The sequence below is a fragment of the Leptopilina boulardi genome, unplaced genomic scaffold (genome assembly GCF_019393585.1).
Source record: "Leptopilina boulardi isolate dan_hultmark-lab unplaced genomic scaffold, ZJU_Lbou_2.1 LbouV2_123, whole genome shotgun sequence".
In the NCBI taxonomy this organism is placed as follows: Eukaryota; Metazoa; Arthropoda; class Insecta; order Hymenoptera; family Figitidae; genus Leptopilina; species Leptopilina boulardi.
Genome location: NW_026137667.1, coordinates 3,934,453 through 3,953,520, shown reverse-complemented (window position 1 = coordinate 3,953,520; position 19,068 = coordinate 3,934,453). Strand labels below are relative to the sequence as shown.

General features: G+C 26.6%; 2 protein-coding genes and 1 long non-coding RNA gene across 4 annotated transcripts in view; 1 reads left to right on the top strand and 2 right to left on the bottom strand.

The window, feature by feature from the left end:
* Window positions 1–2,556: 2,556 nt before the first annotated feature.
* Window positions 2,557–9,954, bottom strand: LOC127287793 (short transient receptor potential channel 4-like). Of its 2 annotated transcripts, XM_051314924.1 has the most exons (12): window positions 9,875–9,954; window positions 9,632–9,772; window positions 5,802–6,136; window positions 5,366–5,561; window positions 5,008–5,184; window positions 4,651–4,921; window positions 4,484–4,589; window positions 4,111–4,412; window positions 3,769–4,017; window positions 3,583–3,698; window positions 3,147–3,305; window positions 2,557–2,909 (listed from the first exon to the last, which is right to left on the bottom strand). In XM_051314924.1, exons 1-12 carry the CDS (start codon window positions 9,914–9,916, stop codon window positions 2,745–2,747), a joined length of 2,259 nt encoding a protein of 752 aa, XP_051170881.1. In that variant the 5' UTR covers window positions 9,917–9,954; the 3' UTR covers window positions 2,557–2,744. The 2 variants fall into 2 exon arrangements, with proteins under 2 accessions (XP_051170881.1, XP_051170888.1); XM_051314931.1 differs by lacking the exons at window positions 9,632–9,772; window positions 9,875–9,954 and adding an exon at window positions 7,049–7,171.
* The window catches only part of LOC127287849 (uncharacterized), a 106,579-nt gene continuing 94,892 nt past the window's right edge, over window positions 7,382–19,068 (top strand). Inside the window, exon 1 of the long non-coding RNA XR_007843941.1 lies at window positions 7,382–8,728. This is a non-coding gene — a long non-coding RNA (uncharacterized LOC127287849). The remainder of the gene's footprint in view (window positions 8,729–19,068) is intronic.
* Window positions 13,167–19,068, bottom strand: part of LOC127287803 (sonic hedgehog protein) — a 34,855-nt gene continuing 28,953 nt past the window's right edge. Inside the window, exons 2-3 of the mRNA XM_051314935.1 lie at window positions 18,018–18,279; window positions 13,167–14,487 (exon numbers count right to left, since the gene is read on the bottom strand). Coding sequence (XP_051170892.1) covers window positions 13,790–14,487; window positions 18,018–18,279 — 960 coding nt within the window. The 3' untranslated portion in view covers window positions 13,167–13,789. The remainder of the gene's footprint in view (window positions 14,488–18,017; window positions 18,280–19,068) is intronic.

Here is a 19,068-nt window from a genome sequence, read left to right as displayed (position 1 = left end):
CTTTAATGAAATTTTTTCTTATAAATTACTTATGTAAATTAGCGATAAACTTTTTATTTTAGTTTCTGAAGCAAATAATATAAATAAATATTTGTAGAGTTTATTTTAATGACATTTTTTTTTTTTTTTATTATTATTCTTCGTGGAAAATTGTTTTTGAATGCAAATGAAATGCAATAAATATGCAGTTTTATTAAACGTCGAACTTATAGATCCTTATTATAGTAGAAAAAAAACAATTTCCTTGAAAATAATTCAATTACATTTTCATGAAAATCTAAAGGGAACTATTTTATTTTTTCTAATCAATATTACAGGGATTTTTTTTTTGAATTATATTATATTTTTAATATCTTTAAAATTATTTAAAAACTTACATTTTTAAAAAATATATCTTCATTTCATTTTCGATAAATTTTCTTAAATTGAAATAAAATGTTCTTTTTTTTAGCAATTACAGTACGGCGGTAAAAAATATGATTTCATTTTTTCTTTTGTAATACAAAAATTAAATACTACATATTATTTGAATAAAATTTTTGGAAAAACTATATTTCACTGAATAATATAAGATTTTAAAGTAAAATTTCACATTTAACACCGCGAAAGCCGCGTGCAAACTGAGACAGCGCGGGAGTAGATTCGTCCTTCCGCCAGGATATGTTATCGGAATGCGCATATTCTCAAAAATATCAGTGTAGTTGAACACATGAACTGAGAACTCATACATTTTCCAATATTAAAAAGCATGAAAATTTTTTATATTAAATCGTAAAAATTACTATTTGGAATTGAGATTTATTTTTCTGAAACTAAAATTCATGATTGAAATTCAATTTCAAATGAAAATAAAAATATATTTTTATAACTTCAAAAGAAACGCAGTTTTTTTTTTTTATTGATCAATATCATTTGAGATAAGAATATTCGAAGGAAGTTATTTAAAATTGAAAATTATATTTTTTGCAAAAAGAAAAATTATTAACAATTTATTGTATTTTATTGCTTCCTCATAGAATAAATATTTAATATATCGCGAAAATACATTAATAAAGGATATGTCTGACTAAGCGCAGTTTTTACTACTTGTTAAAGTACAATTTTTCATAGTGAATTTAATACTTGAATATTCATAGATATTTTAAATATTTATAAAGACTTTATTTATTATAAAATTTTAATTTTAAAAATACGATTAATCGTAATTAATTTTAAACGCAAAAAAAGGAATAAATTTTGTTCAAAATTTAAATTAAACCTTTATCTTTTCTTTCTTATCATTTCATTTACATGTTCCTTTTTTCTATGAAAATTTTTTTCGAGTCAAGAAAAAGATTCGAGATTGAGTATAGGTATACGCATGTTGATACTGAACAAAAGATTGCGAAAGAGAAAAAAAAATTGATGTTCTACTTTCAAGATTTTTTTTATAGATAATATGTAAATAATATTATTATAATATTAAGTTATTATTTATTTACTATAATTGGCATATGTTATAAAATAATCAGAATTAGTAAAATTTTTGTTTAATTTATATCAGTAATTGACTTTACTATACTAAATTGAAATTTAAAATTTTTAATAATTCGAATTTAGAGATTATAGATTATCTTAAAATTAAATTTACATTTTGGATGTTATGTCAGGAATTTTTTTCATCATACATTATGATTAAGTATTTAAATCAGAACTATGTGATTTACAACTTCTAAAAAATGTCTTTCATTTTTCATATAGGACACACAAATTTGTCAAGGGGATTGTATGAATAAAAGTATCATAATAAAGAAATACATTTTTTGTTATACATATGTATATACATATATATATAAAGTAAATAAAATATTAGTTACTTTTTGAAAAATAAATATTTATGAAATTATTGTGCTTAATATAAAACAAAGTATTTATTTTATATCTTTATTTTATTCAGGGAATTGTCTCGCGTAAAATTTAAAGTAAAAAGCTTTCTGGTTGAAATTTTTTTTTTTTTTTCAAGGCACATAATATATAATACCATTTATCTTTCTCGAGAGGCTTTTAAGAAAGTAACAAGATTTGAAAAACGTTTTTATAATGTTTCATGATCCTCTCTTCGTCGCAAAAGAAAGAGAATAAATTATTCAAAAAAAAATTTTCTTTAGTTTTTTTTTTTAACTTTATTAATTGATAATAATATTAATAAGAATAATTTATGTCAGCAATACAATTATAATTTTCAATGAGATACAATAATGCCCTGTCTATTCTTGTCATCTGCTATTGATCATTAAATCAAAACCCTTGTCTCTGTGTAATTGAATATTTTAATTATTCACGCTCTACTGAAATAAAATTTTCAATAATTTATTTTAGATATTGAAAAAAAGAGTTTCTGACGCTATTTTAAATTTAATATTTTTAAAATTTTTCTTATTTATTGTTTTTTTTTAACCAATACTGATTTATTAATTTATTTCTTTTTAATAAATTTTAACAGTACAAAATATCAATTTCATAAATATAATTATTATATTTTTATTATTATTTTTATAACATTTTTTAAAGCTATAATTAATGGAAGGTGTGATAACGTTTGTACATATAATATTCCTATTTATTGAAGATAAACATGTAATAAACAAACATGTGTGCATACATTGCTTGCATTTCACGATATAATCACAATTCATATTCGAAAATTTATACCTTCGGAAATTATTTTGAATATGATTTGCAAATTTAATAAAATGCATATATATTTATTTATGATGGCGTAAAAGACTACGTAATTCTTGCATTTCTTTTCGAAGACCGTCAACTTCAGATGCAGTTGTTTCCGTCTCTTTTTTTTTAAAGTAACGCAAAATTAATTGAGACATTATTACTTGGAACTCCTTTCTATTCTTCCCTGAATCCATTTCCTCCTATAACGGAAACATAAATGAAATTGTATTATATAGCAGGGTATTTTTAGTCTTATGGAAAAATTAATGAAAAATAATTTTTGAAATTAAAAAAAAAAATTGATTACTATACAAAATTTTTAGTTAATATCATCAAAGTGCGACTAATTTCATAACGGGGTCTTGCGTATTTCACGTAATCATTTAATTAGTGCGCGGTTTAATGCAATTTACTATGTATCTAGGAAAGATACTAACTATGTAACAGCAGTGCTTGATGCTCCATCGGGCACATTTATTGGAAGGTGGTCTAACTAGTACCTTGATATATTCAACAACCGAGTGAATTCCCCCCGGTGTCGGAAATAGATTGAAAGGGGGTGGTAATGTAGTTTGTTCCATAAAATCGATATATAGCTAAAAATGTTACTTTAATTAATATTAATTCAATAAAAGTAATAATCTAAAATCTAAATTATGAAATTAAAAAAAAAAATATTTATCACATGTAACAAAAAGCTTTGAGAAAAAAAAAATTTTCGCTTTATATTTTAAAATCAATATTACGAATTAAATTTCATCTTCGATGTTAAAATTTTTAAATATTTCAATACAACATTTTCCATTTGGTGAAATGTATTTTTTTCATATATAAAAAATATCAGTTTTTTTTTATTTTTAATTAATCAAGTACCTCCGTTCTAGCAAAAGTCCATTCGACTCCAATATTTTCCGTCACTCTCGTGAATGTATTTGCCATACAAGCAATCAACATATTCAATACAACAATAACGGAAATAAACTCGAAAGCTGAAATACAATATATGAAAATATAGTTTTTTTTCAGAGAAAAAAAAAGTTGAATAATAAAAAAAATTACTTGCAAAAGAAATATATCCTATAAACTCGGTAAAAGTGTGCTTATTGACAATAGTTCCATTTTCCGATTCGCTTGGAAGATTTTCGATAATCACATCAGCACTTTCAATTGCACTCAGACAAAAAATAGACCAGAACAATGTTTTTAAAGTTGACATGAAACTAACGAAAGAATCGACTTGCTGTACTTTTATTTCCGAGTCATCAATCAATACCATACCCTCATAGTATTGATAAAATTTCGCCAATCCTAAAATTGCAGAATTTAAAATTCAATTATTTATTTTATTTTTTTTTATTATATTAATTAATTAAATTAATTTTTTTTAAACGAGTTACTAACCAATCGTGAATGACATTATGATTATAGAAAAAATAATCATAAACTTGGCAACATCTGTTACCATTTTTCCCAAAGAAATTTGAAGATGTCCCAAATGATAATCAAGTTGGCATACAAAAAGTAATTTAAAAAAGGCCATGATAGTGGCGATACAAAAAATCCCTTCTGCTATCAGAGTTGGATCAAATTCGTGCCAATATTTTCTCTGTAGATCACGATGACCATTCATTTGCACGTCCATTTCAGACGCAATCCAAAATAAAAACGCCAAAGAAAATAGAGCGAGCATCGACAATTTATACCTGACAAAAAAAAAAAATTGTTTAGAGTGTTTTATTATGAAATTTAGTTTTTAAATTAAAATTCAATTTACCAATTTCTAGGCGATCGGAAAAATCTCTTTGAACCTTGTATCATACACAATCGAAATGCTGACAGCATATACGAAATGACAAAAACGACTAATGCAGTTTCATATCCTAAAACAATTTTTTAAATTAAATTGTGAAAACAAAATTAATTATTTATATTAATCCAAACCTGTGTTCGGAGGTCCTCGTAATTGATTTTTCCGGTCCCAATTTGATTGTAAAAAAACAAAGAATAAAAAAACTGCATAACTAGCGCAAGACGAGAGAAATTTATTCACTGGAATTTTGTAATATTTTGTTGTTTTCCATTTTGGAGCAATAACAACAATTACTGCAATAATAGGCAACATTAATATTCGCGGGATGATCATTAAAGTTTTTTTAAAAGAAGATTTAATTTTCCACTCGTACCAATCGCCAATCCATTTTCTCTCAATCACCTATAAATCGTAAATTATTATTATACAAAATTGAAATTAATTAAAATTCAATGCTCTATAGAAAAAAAGAAAAAAAAATTAGATACCTGCTGAACATTTGGATGAGCAACAAATGTTTTTTGATCACAATCTATTGCGAGCAGTAAGCGAGGATATATGAAATGGGTCGAAAAACATAAACCACAATTTTGCTTTAAAATAAGTTCTACTTCCTCGACGGTGCGACAACATCCCACTAATTCCGTTGCAAACTGATTAACTTTCTGGACATATAAAAATTTTATATAAAACACAGTAAAAAAAAAACATAAATAAAATTTTTCTCTCAAAGCTAAATAAATATTTAAATTTTATTTCTGCAAAATAGAATCTTGACAAATTTCTTTTAGAATTTTTAAAATTTGAAAAAAAAAATTAGTGATTAAATTGTTATTAAAAAGTTACTTTAGCAAGACTTTTGTAGAAATAGAAATATTCCTTTTCAAAATGGGCAGAGGCGTTTAATTCTCTGGATAACAAAAAAGCTTCAAGAATAGGATCGTCGGATGTCTGACAAATAAATGCTGGGTTTGACACAGCTTCATATAAAGAAAATCTCATTTTTTGCACTGTCAATGGATCGTCGCTGCTTCTTTCACTCCTGCAAAAAGCGGACAATTTATTTTTAATAAAAAAAACAAATTCTAATTTTTCCTATAACTTTTTTTCTCATCTTATTCAAAGAGTTTTTTCTATAAAGAAAACTTTTTCATCATATTTGCAAATAAATTGGAATTATTAGATAAAATTAACTTTAGTCAATAAAAATTATAAAAATGGTAATTATATATATAATATTGGTATAAATATATTTGCCAAAGAAAAATATATAATTATATACTTGCAATCACTGCATTGGCAAATTGGTGGATGTGGTTTTTTTAATGTATGTCCACGTTTTAATAAAGTGGCAATAATTTCAAAATGTCCATATTGTGCAGCAACACAAAGTGGTGTTGTTTCATCAGGAAAATCGAAACTTTCTGTAATACCAATACGCTCTAATCCCGGTGAAATTTCTTCCAATTTATTTAATAACATCAAAGCTATTTTATGTTCATTTTTTCTAATTGCATGTAGAACAGTGTCACCAATTTCAATATCTTCCTGTGAAAGTAGAAATTCTACCATGACTATATTTCCATCCATTACCGCTAGATACAGTGCCGTTACACCCTATAAAAAATTAAAAAAATTTTAGAAATTTTAATATAAAAAATATTACAAGTTGTAAAAGTTTTGTTGCGACTAATTTTAATCACAATATACCAAATTTGGTATAGACTTTAATATTTAAGTATCCACTTTAAGAACATAAAGTCATTTTAATTTCCTCAGTGGCAATTTTTTTTTTTCTTATATTAAAATTTAGAGTTATTAATTCGAATAAAATTTTACACGCTCATCATTTTTTAAAAATTAAATATTTAAATTGTAAATTAAATTCATCGAATTTAAAAATTTTTGCTACTGCGAGATACGGAAATCTCACGCCTATATTACTTTTTTGGTATTTCCGGTGTGGAGACGATCCCTAGGTGTGTCTATATAGGGACAAGATATCGAGGTCATCGAAGGGATATCGATCAGTGAGATCTTGGTTAGAGCTTTTTTTTTTTTTTTTCTAACCCAATAATATATACCATATATAGTTGCGACAAAAAAAAAATTGTGTCAGTGTACATCACACACACCGCAACGACTTCCATCCAAAATATCCTGCTGAGGGACGCGTGTATCCATTTGTCGGTACCGATTTAAGTCTACAAAAGTGAAGCACAGCATGCTGAGACTTGCACAGTGTTACACTGTAGATTCATGTATTTTGTATCCTTTTAAAAAAGGCGACAGTCTCCCGATATAAAATGAATGGACACCTTTAGTGGTTTATATGCTACTTAAACTTCAACCTCTTTTAACTCGTCAACAATCGAGCGAATATGTATAGGAAAAGTCAATATTTTCTAATAAAAAGCCAACAAGCAGCTGAAATAACATTTACAGTGAAAAAGTATGGTTCCCTTAAACTTTAAATCCTTAAGAAATTACATAAATATACATTTGTATTTACATTTATAAATTCTTTACCTATTAACTTCCTATTAACTATTGCAACAATTTCATTTCACATAATATTTATGGAAAAAATTACTTTCAATTCTATTTTATTCATATTTATTATTTCTTAACCCAGTATTTTCAGTATATTTGTTGTGATATCTGTCATTTACTGCATTAGAGTGCATTTACATATATCGAATGTAGACAAAATAATTACAGAACAAATTTGATTGGTTGTAATTAGTCCAAATCTATTGGAAGAGCCAATCAAATATTTTTGGACAGTATATTTTTTATTCACACGGGGTTGTGAATACGTTTACTGCGCAACTCGCAAACTTAACCTCTAAATTGTTTAAAAGCGCGCAAAATTATCAGTCGTAAATTATTTTTCGCGGGATGTGTGAAAAAGTGTGAAGAATAGAAAAAGAAAATCAAAGTCAATTAAAAAGAAGAAAAGACGTTTATTGTTATTTTCGGGATGAAATAAGCTTTTTGCAATTGGTTAAAAAAAAACTATTTTTTATTGCACAAAAAAAGTTAATTTGCGTAAAAAATCGCTATTATTGAAAAGAAATAGTAAAAGTAAAAGACACTTTTTTTTTCTCTCGTGACGTAATTTTCCGCGAAGAATGTGACAAGATTTTTTTTTTTTTTGGGGATATTTTGAGTGTGGAGGAGAATATTATTCTCTTGGGCGGTTTTGAGTCAATTTTCAAAGGGCGTGCGCCATGGTTATATACTATCTTTTCTAAATGGGACAAGGGCCTTTTGTCACTCACCGTGTGGCGACCCATCACAAAAACCAAACTCGACAATAAACACCCGATGTCGGCATTGTCATTGACACAACAGCAGTCACAATATTCTACAATCTATACGGTGGATATACACACTCTTCTCTTATGGCTTTTCGGTGAGAGTCTCTGGAGACTTAACGCAGTATCTATCTTCAACATCCATGATATATGTAGGAGACCCTGTGGTTAACGGACCAGCAGCTGTCGGGCGCCTTCATCAATGAAATATCCCGCATACCATGCTTGCGCATTTGAATGAAACATATTTTCAAAGTGGGAATTTGCAAACAACACAACACCATTCAAATTTTAATACATGTTTCAGAAAGAAAAAGATTTTATGTGTTTTTAAAATACATTATATAGCAAAACTAAATCGCTCGACTATTGAAAGACATTATATAGAAGAAAGAAGGAAGAAAATTAGAGGTTAAGTTACATTTTATAAGGAAGAAAAAGTAATCATTTATTAATTAAAAATATTTAGTGAAAAAAAGACAGAAATAATTAAATGAAAATTGTCTTAATAAACATAAAAGTGAAATCTATTTGTGTGCAGGTAGAAAAATATTCCTTTGTGTTAGTCTTTTGTTGACAATAAAAGTCTCTTCAAAAGCATCAGTAATTATCTGCCCTCTACATTTATTATTATGCAGAGTTGACCTCTTCTTGAAAGTGAAAATTTCATAGTAATATTAAACTATATTTAAAAGTGCGTGCGTTGGGAGTGTTTGTTAAATTTTATAATCGCGATCGTAATTTCGGGAGTGAAGTGAGTGAATTTTCTTCGTTAGTGAACAAAAGTGTTTTCAAGCAAAAAATCAAAGATCTCAAGTGTATTCCGAAAACATGTGCTTGTTACTTTTGGCAGTTTACAATTTCACACATCAATTGGTCCAGAATAGTGGTGAGTCAATTATTTAATTTATTTACTTTCCGGATTTAGAAATTCATAATATATTTGAAATATTTGAAAATGAGAGCAATGAGAGATTGGTTAAACGCTGATTTGAATTCTCAATGGAATTTACAGCGGCACGTTCATTTGAATAATTTTTATCGTTGCTTTCTTGAAACCATTGTCTTGTAAAGTGCGGACTGAATTATAGCCAGAGATATACACGGAAAGAAGCTCTCTCTCTCTCTTTTTTTTTCTTCTCTCGCGAACGAAGGGATTTTGGGAACTCTGTTGGGAGTATAGTTTGCTTAAAGAAAACATGCCAGCTTTTATCCGCACGTGTGTATTCTTTTACAATTAGAGAGAGGGTGAAGATCCTAAAAGATGCGTATCGATTTGCTTTCACTTTTCGTTTACTTTTTTCAACTCTAAATTTTATTTATTTTATTATCTCTCCACGATTTGCAAATTGATTTTTTTTTGTTTCTCATATAATGAAATAATTTTTATCTATATACTTTAATATTAAAAAAATTTCTTTTTATTCTCACTAAAATTGACAGTATTTTTTTTTTTTTTTAATTTTACGTTATGTATAAAATATTACAATTTAAGAATAATAAATTGTTTGTATTTAAATGAAATATTTATGAAAAATCTTCAGTAAATATCGGTTTTTTTTCTCGAAAAATTATTCTCAAATATTACGTGACAATTTTATCTCTAAAAACATTTTTTTTTTTTTTTTTTTTGCAATAAATTTGTAATTATAAGTTTGGTAACTTTTAATTTCATAACAATTTTATAAAATTGGATTTTCTAAAAAAAAGTCGCACGAAAATATTTCTTCTCAAACTAAAAGAATTTTTTTTCGGTTAAAGTTTTATAAGAAAAAAAAAAGAAAGAACATACTTGAAAATTTACTGCGTTGATATTAAAATTGTTATGGTCCTGTAAAAATTTTTGAGCTTTTTCCACATTTCCACTGGTAACAATTTTAAAAAATTGCTTTTCGGTTTCTTGAAGAATTTGTGTTAAAACTATATTAAAAGGCTGAAAAGTAAAAGATTCGAGATAAAAAAATTTTTTTATATTTATTTATAACCAATATTTCATTTTTTTTTCTGAAAATGATAAAATATTTGATATAATTACCCTTCCGAATTCATCTTCTTTTCTGCTCCCAATTTCTGACATTTTATATATAATTAATAAATTTTTAAAAACAATATTTTTATAAACATTAAAATAATCGTGACATAGAAACAAAAGAAAATCGCATAATTTTTTATATAATTAAAATTTTTTAATTTAACTAAATTAATAATTATTTCATAAATACGAAATTTGAAATATTTCATCATTAGCTGATTCTTTATAAGTGTATTTTTATTTTGATAAAAAAAAAATATTTCAAAAATTATGAAAAAATTGAAAAGCCGAGGAAAAAAGATTAAATTTTTTTTTAGAGACTGAATATTATGAGAAGTAGAAAAATTTTAATAAAACGCATTTTATAATAAGGTATATATGAGCTACAAAGTTAAAGTATGAAAAGAATTAAAAATATATGGAATTTCTCTTGGGATAAAATGTTTTTAATAAAATATTAAAGTGAAATAAAAAATGCAAATAATTTTTCTTTTGTTAATGCAATTCTATTTTCGATGATATATACATAAATTTCAATTTGTTTGAGCTACGTACAAATATAATAATTATAATTACGGCAATAATATAATATATATAATAATAGATAATATTTTGGGATAACTAATGCATCGATATACAATAATCGGGCACAGTTAATTCGTGAATTAATAATGAAGGCGTAGATTCTCAACGATTAATAAACAAAAAAAAAAAAAAAAAAAAATGATGCGCGATATCTTAATAATTACTGTACAACGACAAGAATTCACATTTGCAGTCTATCATGTCGATAAAAATATAATATTAAGGATATTAAAGAAGAAGAAAATTAATATTTAAATTAAATTTTTATATCCGGAAATACAATTTTAATTTTTTTTTAATTTTACAAAAATCGTGATTTACAAATATTTAGAAAAAAATTATTATTACAAAATTACGGGAATAATATGCAGTTTCTAAAATTATTAATTTTTCTTCTTTAATTTACATGAAATATTTTTTTTTTTTTTTGAAATCATACACTTGAGACGAGGCGAAATTGTTAAATGATAAAAAAAATAATACTGTTTTTTCGCCTATATATGCTTTTCTTAAGCTCATTTGAGCCATACGTCTCAATTGTCGAAGCATTGATAAATATATTTTTTCTTTTGCAAATCAGTAAAAAAAAAAAAAAAATCCTAAAATGACAAATGGAAAAAAATTAATTGAATATCTTCACTGAAAATTGAGTCCAATTCGATTCATGTATATCCCAAAGCGAATTACAATAAATATTATAGGAATATATATATTTACATGTTGTGTATATAACTATAAATGACGACTATATGTAAAAATATATTTTTCAGCACTGTCATGCACAAATATTTATAATTTATAAAAAAAAAAAAAAAAATGTACATTCATTTTCAATGAAGTCATACATTCTAAAATAAATCAAATATTAGGGGATTTAAAAAATGTTGCACCGGTTTTCAATAGTCATTGAACACATTAAAAAAAATTTATTTTATTAATGATTCATTAAGTCAGAAATTATATAAGTTTGCAAAAAAGAAAAGAAAGTCTTAAAATTTTATCTTATTGTTCTGCTAAAGGAAGATTCACTTTTCTTTTTGTGCCATATCCGATTTATAATTAATTAATTAATAATATAATAAAAATAATAATAATAATAATAATAATAATAATAAATAACGTACACACCCTAAGGACTCAGTACTCGGAACTTTTGAAGATCGAAAAAAAATCAATGCTTTATTTTTATGAAGTATGTTTTTTTTCGTTTCACAAGACGAGTATATATACATATATATAAATATATATATATATATGTATATATATATGTGTGTGAACCTTGAACGTTTTGAACGTTTCTTGTTCATTTGTGGGATATTTAAAAAATTATACACAATTACTATACTTGCGATTAAATTTTATTTGCCTCAAAGAGACAAAATTTTTAGGTTCGAAAAAACCTTTGAAATATTGAATAATTTTTTTTTTTTACTACCCACAATGTTTCCTTTGATCGACCAGATTAAACAAAGCATTTGATTCCTACACTCTTATCATACATCACACATTTCATTCTCAGGCAAACTTTGATAAAGCTTCTTGGTTTTTTTTTTTTTTTTCTTTTTTTTTTGCATTCGGTACATCCATAAGTAAATTATTTATACACGCATCACGCACGTCACTCGGTGAACGGGGGCACTGGCCAACTTAAATATCATATACACTCATTCGCAATACACGCAAAAAAAAAAAAAAAAAAAATTGTCCACAGATGGGGTGAAAGGCATTTTTAAAAATGCACTTTACAGCGCACTTTTATGTATTTATTAATTGCCCGACATAAGCGAACGCGATCCACTCCCAAAAGAAAAATTTTCACATGGACGAATGAAAGCAGATAAATATAATATATCATTTTTTTTTTTTTTTATTTTATTTATCCGCATCAGTCAAATCACAAGTGATCTTTTAAAAACATACGTCCTGCGTCTGAATTTTGGAAATTATATAAAACTTGACTAATTTAAATAAAAAAAAAAAAAAAAAGAAAAAAAAATGTATTTACAAAATTATCTTCGATTATATATATATATAGAGAAATCTTAAAAAATATATATAAATCTACCTGTGCAACACACTTTTGACGACTAGCTCAATAATTTAGAATCGAAATAAATTTCTTTGACTTTCTTTCTAAATTCATATTCGTGACAAGAAATTTAGAAAAGAATATTGCATAATTTTCATCCAACGTACAAAAAATTAATTAGAATTTTTAAATTCTCTTTAAAAATCGGGTCAATTATTTATTGTTATTTTTTTTTCTAAATATTTATTTACGGTATTGAATTTTCTAAATGTGAATATATTGAAACACTGAAAAAAAATTCTAGTTAGAATAACCAGAATTCTAGTTAGAATAACCAGAATTCTAGTTAGAATAACCAGAATTCTGGTTAGAATAACCAGAATTCTAGTTAGAATAACCAGAATTCTAGTTAGAATAACCAGAATTCTAGTTAGAATAACCAGAATTCTAGTTAGAATAACCAGAATTCTAGTTAGAATAACCAGAATTCTGGTTAGAATAACCAGAATTCTAGTTAGAATAACCAGAATTCTGGTTAGAATAACCAGAATTCTAGTTAGAATAACCAGAATTCTAGTTAGAATAACCAGAATTCTAGTTAGAATAACCAGAATTCTAGTTAGAATAACCAGAATTCTAGTTAGAATAACCAGAATTCTAGTTAGAATAACCAGAATTCTAGTTATAGAATATCCAGAATTATGGTTAGGGTATATTTAACATTTTGATTCTGGTTAGGTTAACCAGAATTCTGGTTATTGTAACGAGAATTCTAGTTAATTCAACTAGAATTCTGGTTAACATAACTAGAAAGTAATGTTAAATATAGCCAAACCAGAATTTTTTTTTCAGTGAAAAAAAGTTTTGTAAAATTTAACTTTGATACACACATTAAAAGCAGAATCTTATTTTAAGATACTTTTTTGAAATTAAATTAGCATATTGAATTAAGATTATAATCTCGGTTTAAAATAATAAAAAAAAATAGAATTGAGCTGCTGGTTTTTTAAAAAATAAAAAAATTGTTGCAACTGAAAATAAGACACCCTTTTCACTGTGTATATATTTCCATATAAGAAAAAAGATTGAGCGATTTGTATATTATATAGGGCCAATTTAAATAACATCACATAAAATAATGTATATATATAATAATAATAATAATATTAATAATAATAAACAGAAATTTCTGTTTAGGAAGAGGTCGTGTTCACCATTTTTTCTTTTTTTTTTTCTTTTCTATAAAATATCTAACAGTCTTTCACGTTTCTAAAATTTACATACGTTGGAATCAATAATATTCTTCAGTACATCATATTTGAAGGAACTACATATGCGGACAATGAATATAGCATAGAAGCGTACCAAAGAACACCTTCCGGTTGTTGTTGTAGTTGCCTATTCGAATCAAGTTCCGTAATTTCGGACTCTCCCGTTACAAATTCAGTGATGAATTTGGAAAACCTACTGACTCCGGATATTAAATTTCTCCAGAGTCTATAAGGTATAAATGAATAATGGGCTATAGTTTGGCTTTCGATTATGGCATAACACGAAGCAACAACATCATCAATGAGAACTGTTCCCTCGTTGGTTAGTGGGGCATAAACACCATCCTCAAGGACAAGTTTTGCCTCAATTATCCTATCGTATCGAAGACCATCATGATTGATTAAATCAGAATCCCTCACCAAAATACGATCACCAATTTCAACTTTCGCGGCAAAAATAATCGATTTTCCCTCAACTGGTAGAAGGTGTGATGGTGTTAAAGTTAAAACTTTACCCGTTGCTGTTGTCAGTCGAATGAATTGTCTCTTCTCAGATGGTTGACGATCCATGAAGCTTATTACTTCACTGAAGACAATGTCACCCTTTGAATTAAGCGACGCAATTTCATCTCCAATTATCAGTTCGTCTAGTCTCTTTTTGGTACCCTCCTTCGTTCTCACTATACTCTTGCCAGGGAAGCAACCTCCCGATTTACCCGCTGACGATGATTCTGAAAAAAGAAAAAACATTTTCGAATTTTATATTTGCAGTGCGAATATATATATATGAGAGAAATTGAAGCCAATCGGTTTCTCGATCAGGTAATTGGATCCGGGAGTTGTCGTTTTGACCACGTGTAAGGTGTGACGCAAACACGAAAAGACAAGTATAAGGCCCGGTTACCGTGGGAAATCATAATATAAATGCTTTGGAAACCGATAGCTGGAACAAATGAATTCTAATCGCGCTATGATCCAACATTCCAAAATTCCTATTATAGAGGTCACACTGAAAAAAAATTCTGGTTAGGCTATATTTAACATTACTTTCTAGTTATGTTAACCAGAATTCTAGCTGAATTAACTAGAATTCTCGTTAAAATAAACCTGGTTAACCTAACCAGAATCAAAATGTTAAATATACCCTAACCAGAATTCTGGTTATTCTAACTAGAATTTTTTTTCAGTGCAGCTAACTTGATCGAAATTATATTTCATTCAGATAAATTTTTATATTTTAATTTTTCTTCTTTTTTTAATCCTTACGACCAAAGATACTCGAATTATTAATTATCTCGCGAGAAAATAATAATAAAATTAAATTGCAAAATTCTACTTTTTTTTTTTTTTTTTGAATTATGAAGCGTGAAAAAAATAAAAATCCAAAATACGGCGCGAATAAAAATTGGTCACACACGTGTTAAAATTGACGCGTGTATCGCACCCGTCAAGCACATTTGTGAATGATGCCCATTGGATCGTATCAATTTCGCGCTAATGTGGCGCTCAATTTTAATTCGAGCCGACAGGGCCAAGCCTCGATTTATATTGGCATTTATTTTGAAATCGGAGACGCTGGGTCCAAAATGAACATGGTCCGCGTTGATTGTGTGCACGCATATACAAGAACAAAAATCATAGAAATTGACGTGATCTAAAAAAAATATGAATGAAAAGAGAACAAAGCGCAAATTAAAAATAAGTTATACCAACGTTGATTCGACGAATCAATGAACGAATTTTTCGTTTTCAGATTAGTTTAAAGGCCAAGACACGGTGCGCCAGAAGGAGGTTTAAATAAAAAAATAGTATTTATTTTAAAATACTTTTTTCTCGAAACACGAACACTTTTAACAAAATCAGCCAAAATCCTCATCTGATAAATTTCCTAAATCCAAAAGACGGTACGAATCCATAGAAAAAAAAGTTGCAAAACAAAAAGTAGAAAAGTAATTTAATAACAGTTGCGACTTTGTGCGCCCTGCATGCTGCTGCCATCTGACGGCGGCAGGAGGTAATGAACCTGTCATTATATTACTTTTCGTTTTCCATTCGTGTTTTTGTATATGGATTCGCATAATCTTTCGGATTTAGGAAATTCTGTTTCCCCATAAAATTACTGTTTTTTATATAAAAACTAAATTTTTTTTAAATCGGGCACGTAAACTGATTTTAAAAACTATTAAGAAATGTTTTTTATTCATCTAAGAAACATAGTCAAAAAGAATTTTTCAGTGCCAATTCATTTTTATTTAAATCACCTTCTGGTGCACCGTGAAGAAGCAATTTTTTTATTTTTTTTTATTGAAACTTCTTTATTTTTGTCTCACATACATTCTCAAACAGTTAAAATCCTTAACCAAAGCGAGGAAATATTTAATCTTAGGGAAAAAAAAAAAAAATTATTTTCGTCGAATCAACGTTGGTAACTCCAGTGTCATATAATTAAAAAAGAATTTTTGCACAGACAGAGACATCTAATGAAATAAATGATCTTTAAAAAATAAAACTCGTTTCTAAAAGTTAGAAAGAAATCAATTGTTTAGCAAAATCTATAGTATCAAAGTATGATATATGTACTTCAATGTCGGTAAAAAAGGGAGCTTTTATTTTATAATTATGTTCTAGAAAGTAGCGCTACACATTGAACAATTGCGAAACCAGAGAAAAAGTATATAATTTTAAATCCCAATTCAATTTGAAATGAAATTTAAAATTTTTACTGATTTGAAAACACAAAACATTTTTAAGGGGAAATTGTTTTATTTAAAGATTATGTGATTACTAGTTATGGATTTGAAGATAATTTTGCAATAATTTTTCTTGTTAGGTACTTGAAATCTAATCAATTAATCGTGCATTTTATCAATTATTTACTCATTTCTTAAGTATATAAAGACAAAATTTTTTTTTTTTATACCGATGAAATCGTAATCATTTTTAAATCTACTTTTAATATAAGAATTTAAAAATAACAAATCAAAAATTATACCAATAAATTTTTATCAAATAAAATAATTAAATCATTTTACAACAATTTGTTGTACATTTTATACGATTATATTCAAGTGCTCACGATTTTGTGATTAAATAATATTTATCAATGGATTTTATTTCCATATTGATTTATTGAAAACGATAAAAGATTATTTGGAAATGATATTTGAAGATTTGACGTCATAAATATTTTCTATTAACCTTCATTTTTAATGAGTAATTAAGATTATCGATTTTCTGATAAATTTTGAATTGTTTACAATTTTTTTTTTTTTTATATATAACGATTGATTCATTTTTTAAGAAAAATTTTAATGTGATAATCATAAAAGATATGAGGATAATTTAATTTTACATAAGTGATATATAGAAAAGTATGACCAATTTAATTTTACATAAGTGATAATTATTCGGTAAAGTATATCGTCAATTTAATTTTCTAACAAGTTTTAAAACGCTTAAAGAAATTATATATAATTATTCATAAAGAAACATCTGCAATTAAATTTTTATTGATCATTTATTTTATTATTCTTACTGACGAACTTTTACAATCATTTTTTTTTTTTATAACAAAATTTTGAAAAGTAAATTTTTTGTTTTTAAAACTATTCCAATATTCATTTCGATGTTATTAGCTTCTTTTATATAAATGAGATTTATTTTGTGATGAAAAAAATTTAAGAATAAAAAATGTTCTTGAGTCTCCGCTTTCATAATGTAACCAATTTCGATCATGGCTTCCTCCGTTTTTTTCACTTAAATCAAACAACTTCTTAACTCAAAAAGGCCATTCTCTTTCCAAAAGCAAGCGCGGGGAGGGTCTTTTATCGCATTCTTATATACATATGAACCCTCCTTTCTATTTTCAGCATACAGAATCGTATAATATAAAAGCACACACCTTTAAGTTTCTCACGGCAGAGGGATCTTTACCCGCAAGATTCTTTGCCATTTCGCCGTGATTTCGCTCGTTAAGAGTTTACGATTATTTTTTACGAACTGGAATTTTCACGAAAACAAGTATAGCAACACGATTATTCATATATAAATTTTACAATTTTATCCTTGAGGTGTGCGCTTATCTTTTTTTTTTTTGCGTTCCAATAGGTCAATTATATAATATTGTTATAGGCGCGTTAAAATTATTTACATGGTAATTTTTTTTCGATTTTTTATACAATATATGAAATTAGAAAAATAATTGCGGGTTTTTTTAAAAAATATTTTCGAAATTGTATATAAAATATCAAAGATAACTTACCAGATTTAACAGAACAGTGGATGTGTGATCTGGATTCATAGTATACCCAATCGAATCCAGCTTCCACAGCCAGCCTTGCCAACATTCCGTATTTGGAACGATCACGATCACTGGTGGTAACGTCGACTGCTCGTCCTTCGTAATGAAGAGAGTCCGTTGCATGTTTGTCCTCTTCGTCCCAACCCTCTGTTACACGCAATTTTACTCCCGGCCACTGGTTCATCACTGATATTGCTAATGTGTTCAGCTTCTCTTTGCACCTCTGGAAAAAAAATTACAAAAATTCTCCATTAACATTTATTTTCCTTTTTTTATTTTGTTTTTACTCTCTAAATCTGAATTAGTTATTTTCTACTAATAAAAGAGTGCGTATTTGTTTACTAATTGACTAATTTTTAGTAAAAAAAATTGCTAGGTAGAAAACTACTAATTCATGGGAGTAAATCGGCTTACTAATTTGAAATAGTAAAATATACGACTTACTCCATGAATTAGTATAGTTTTCTACTACACTGAAAAAAGGGTTTGGTATTGACAACCAAACGTTTGGTTGGTATTTATACCAAAAATTTTTTGTTGAATCAACAAAATTTTAATTGTCTCGATCAAAATTTGTTTGACACAAGCAAAATTAGAAAAAAAGGATTTTTGTTGAACTAAAGATTGGGACAACCAAAATTTTGGTTGATTCAACAAAAAAATTTGGTTGCTTAAATACCAACCAAACGTTTGGTTGTCAATACCAAACCCTTTTTTCAGTGTAGCAATTAGTAGCTGTTTTTTATACTAAAAATTAGTCAAAACTGTTACTCAATTGGTAAACAAATATACGCATTCTTTCATTAGTAGAAAACTATTCAGGTTTAGGTATATTTATTTTAATAGGTCTCACGTGAAAAAGTTACCGAGAATAAAACTTTTATTGTTTAATTCACATAGGTATGACATAACCTAAAAATTTTGTTCAAAATAGTATTTGTATCAAATAATTTTTATTTGGTTCAAGAAAATATTTATTTGATAATAGCAGTCAAGTAACTGATGATTATAT

Bases quoted from the DNA above. Each gene is read 5' to 3' on its own strand.
- LOC127287793 (XM_051314924.1), bottom strand. From the start codon at position 9,916: ATGTCAGAAATTGGGAGCAGAAAAGAAGATGAATTCGGAAGG. The intron at 5,185-5,365 runs GTAACTTTTTAA...TTATATGTCCAG, and splicing joins TCTACAAAAGTCTTGCTAAA to AAAGTTAATCAGTTTGCAAC. The intron at 4,922-5,007 runs GTATCTAATTTT...TACGATTTATAG, and splicing joins CTCATCCAAATGTTCAGCAG to GTGATTGAGAGAAAATGGAT.